Source organism: Fukomys damarensis, unplaced genomic scaffold (assembly GCF_012274545.1).
Source record: "Fukomys damarensis isolate Sample0158 unplaced genomic scaffold, DMR_v1.0_HiC HiC_scaffold_36, whole genome shotgun sequence".
Classification (NCBI taxonomy): Eukaryota; Metazoa; Chordata; class Mammalia; order Rodentia; family Bathyergidae; genus Fukomys; species Fukomys damarensis.
This window is the reverse complement of record NW_022900948.1, coordinates 44,868,879-44,872,902: the sequence shown is the minus strand read 5'-3', so window position 1 is coordinate 44,872,902 and position 4,024 is coordinate 44,868,879. Positions and strand designations below refer to the sequence as shown.

Here is a 4,024-nt window from a genome sequence, read left to right as displayed (position 1 = left end):
CTGGTGCCTAGTGGGAACCACTGCCCCTCCTCGGGCCACAGCCAGGTCCAGGAGCCTCCAGGTGTCCCGGGTGGACCCCCAGGGCCACCGGGTGCTGGAGGAGCCAGGCCTGCTAGCTCAGACCCCCCCTCAGCCCGGCCCAGCCCCGATGGATCTGGAGCTGACATTCTCCACCGTAACCACTAGCAGGAAGGAATTGTTGTGCCGCCTCAGACGAGCTTGAAAACCACACAGCGAACTGGCGGCTCCCAGCTTAGGATTTCCCTGACCAACCAACAATTTCATCTGGGGAATCCCCAGAAAGGTGCTAACCTTTCATTCTGACAAGCAAAGACGTTTCAAAAATCACCACGCAGCCAGGCGTGGCAGCACATGCCTGGCACCCCAGCACTCTGGGAGGCTGAGGCAGGAGGACTGCACACCCAAGCCCAGCCTGGAGTTTAGCAATTTAATAAGCTCTGTCTCAAAAAAAAAAAAGGAGTCGAGGATGTTGCTCAGTGTGAAGGCTCTGGGTTCAACCCCAGTTGTAAAAAAAAAAAATTCTACTCTCATCTTAATTTCATCAAAGGAAGGAATTCTCTACACCAGGAGACAGAGTGTAGCTTCAGAACAGACAGCAACTGCTCAGGGGTAAGACTAGCTTTACACAGACCTGAGAGCTGGGACCTCTCCTTCATGCTTCAAAGAGCATGGAGCTGCCGAGCCTCAGGGCCCTCCGGGTGTCAACGCTGCAGCGTGCAGAGGGGAAACTGAGGCTGCCTTTCCCCCTGCACTCTCCGTGGCTGCCCCCTACGCACCGGAAGGCAAGACGCGGTAGCCGCTCCCCCTGGCCCCCAGCTGGGTGCCCGCCTTCCTCCAGGACAGGGCCGGGGCCGGTGCGCCCGAGCTGTGACAGGTGAGGACCACAGGCGCCATTCTGGTCACGGCGAAGTCCGTCTGGTCGTCCGCGATGGTCGGGGGCTCTGCAACCCAGCACAAGGCCCGAGGCCCTGCTGAGGTGCAGGGGAGACCGGGCTGGGTGGGGTGGGGCGAGAGCTCCATGCAGAGGGCGGCTTTAGGGGCCCAGGACCAGGGAGGGAGGCGGGGACAATGGCCGTGGCCCGTCCGCTCACTCCGTACAAGTTTGGGGCACAGGCCATGGTCATGAGTCACTTTCCGTGGAGGCTCTGAGAGGCCCATAAAGTCAGGGGCCCAGGGCAGCCATGACTTGGGGTGAGGGCAGCGGAGGGAGGCCTCCCCGGGATGCGGCACTGAGCCCGGTGTCTGTAAGGAAAGCGAGTGTGGGCTGGGTGAAGGGAACAGTAGTCCTGGGCCGTGGGGACACTGCGTGCACGGGAGGCCGGCAGCACAGCCGGTTCCCAGAGCAAGGCAGCCTGTGGGGTGACCTGAACCAGGACGTGGAGGTGCAACAGGGCAAGACGACACGGGACCGGGAGGAGTCTCTCCTGCGTATGCCCATCACGGGACGCTGTGCTGTACCCAGGGTACGGGAGTGGGGGAGCGAGCAGGATCCAGGGAGGCTTCCGGAGGAGGAGTCCACACCTGCCCTCGCTCACCCTGCACGGTCACCTGGTAGAGCTTTCGGGCCTCGCCCACCACATTGCTCACCACGCACTCAAATTGAGCTGAGTCCTGGGCACTAGGGGCCATGAGCAGCAGGGCATTGGAGGGCAGGATCCTGGACAGATGGACAGACAGACAAGCAGACCACCTGTGTGAGCCGACATGGCTGTCCTGTCTCCCCCTCGGCAGCGTGGCTGCCGGCACCTGGCAATCTCTTCCCTCTAAAATGTCTTCGAGCTGGCTGTGCTGGCACACGCCTTTGTTCCCATTACCTGGGAGGCTGAGGCAGGAGGGTCACTGTGAGTTCAAGGCCAGCCTGGATTGCACATCAAGGCCCTGTCTCACCCTCACCCCTCCCTCCCCCAAAGAAAGCATCGTCTAGAAGTTTCTATCCCTCAAGTTTTAGCCTTGGGTTTGTGTGGTTTTGTTTCCATCCCTTGTTTCTCATGCCGGCTGCAGTAACTTCTCTGCCCACCACTCTGGAAGCCCCAGGCAGAGGGCTCGCTGTCCTGAGCCCCCGGCTTAGGCCCCAGGATGACCGCGACCTGCACCTGACGCACAGTGCCTCGTACCGGTAGGCGCCCTGCTGCGTGCGGAAGTCCAGCTTCTGTCCGTCTTTCCACCAGGCCACCAGGGGCTTGGGGGAGCCGCTGGCTTCGCAGGGCAGCGTGGCCGGGCTGGGCGCAGTGAGGGTGAGGCTGGAGGGGCCGGGAGCGATGGCTGGAGGCTCTGGGGACAGAGAGGCGGGAGCAGGATGGGGTTGTCTGAGGCTATGCTGGGGCTCAGTCTGTTTGGGGTGCTCACTGCCACCTCTACCGACCCCACAGAGTAGGAAAAGGCCCCAGAGAACCTCCAACGGGGCCCCACGCTGGGGGTTCGGCCTCCCCTTGGCCCTGAGCCTGGTGACCCCCAAGCCTCTGCCCGGAGGAGGCCGGCAGAGCTTAGCTGCCCGGCAGCCCCACCAGGCCGAGGCCCCCCAGCCTGGACTGGGAGGAGTTTTGCTAGAGCATCTCCCCTTGTTTGACCTGCTGTGAACACGTTACACTCACTCAGGAGAGCGGGGCAGTATTAAGTGTGTGAAATCTGCAAGCAAATAAATACACACCCTTCCTCTGTGCATGATCCGAGCTTTTTACTAAGGGATTTCACAGTCAAAAAACCTTTGGAAACCTTTGCTCTCAGCTTCCGTCAGCCAGGGTAGCCCAGAAACAAGGAAGAACTGGTCCCCAGAAGGGACTGGCTTACGGAGGCAAGGAACACAGCCCTCCCCGTCCACCTACCGAAGACCTGGAGGTCGCGTCCCTGCCGATCGGAGCCAGCGGAGTTGGACGCCAGGCAGAGGTAGTGGCCGGCGTCCTGGGAGAGGACGGGCTGGATCCTCAGGGATCCATCAGGCAGGAGCTCCACCCTGGGATGGAGGGAAGGGAGGTGTTGCCACGGAGACCAACAAGCAGGGGGAAGGGCTGAGAGGGGCTGGACCCAGGCGTCTGGAGGTAGGAGGTGGCGCTCCCCCCAGTGCACCGTGTGATCCCGCCCACAACCACAGCTGATTGGACCAGAGAGGGACACATCACCCAGCCTGGACCAATGGCATTCTCTGCCCTGGAAATATGGACTTGGTGACTTCACAGAGAGTCAGAGGGTGAGCTGAGGGCTGCAGATTTGGGGGTCCTGGGGTGTTGGGGAAATATCTGCCATGTTCACGGGGGAGGAGAAGGAGGAGGAGAAGAGGAGAAGGAGGAAGGGAGGGAGGAAAAGGGAGAGACAGCTCATATAAGGGATGATCAAAATACATAGTGTGTGTTGGAATACAGAGGCAATCATTACAGTGAACGACACATCATCACGGCTTCCCCTACCCGCGTCATTCACACTCCTCCCACCATCCCTGTCACTCTCCGGGGCAGTTCTGGAGCCCTCTTTCCTGAGGGTCTTTACAGGACGTGATAAAAAATATGGAGAACGCTGCAGCCGAGCACCATCGTGGAAAGGCAGCGCGTAAAAACGTGACGCTGTGTCCTCATCTGCCTTGGTCCTGGTACTGTGACTCCTCCCCAAGTCAACACGACCGGGAGAGGGAAAGGTTTTGAGTGGATCCAGGACACTGCAGCTGCCAGGACCGCACAACTGCAGACCCTCAGGAAAGAGGGCTCCGGAGCGGCTGCAGGAAGCGGCAAGGCCGACGGGACCGGTGTGTTCCCAGAGCGAGGATTTCGAGGTGGAGCCCTAACCATGTGCCTTTACTGTAATAAACTTCAAAAGTTACGGATTCACCATAGTTTTCGATTGCAGCTCATACACAGGAGCTGAAATTCGCAGAATCTCTGGGGCTGTTGAGGCCCCTGACCCCTGGCTTGCTGGGCCCCTCTCCTGAGTCACCGCATCCAGATGACAAAGCCCCGCTCCCGCTCTATCTGACCGAGTGTTTGTCTGCTGCCCACAGAGGTCCCGAGACTCCGAC

General features: G+C 60.3%; 1 protein-coding gene across 1 annotated transcript in view; it reads right to left on the bottom strand.

The window, feature by feature from the left end:
- The window catches only part of Hmcn2 (hemicentin 2), a 103,445-nt gene that overhangs the window by 19,550 nt on the left and 79,871 nt on the right, over window positions 1-4,024 (bottom strand). Inside the window, 5 exon segments of the mRNA XM_033758996.1 lie at window positions 798-962; window positions 1,557-1,678; window positions 2,136-2,292; window positions 2,844-3,165; window positions 3,838-3,869. Of these exon segments, the coding sequence (XP_033614887.1) occupies window positions 798-962; window positions 1,557-1,678; window positions 2,136-2,292; window positions 2,844-3,165; window positions 3,838-3,869 (798 nt within the window).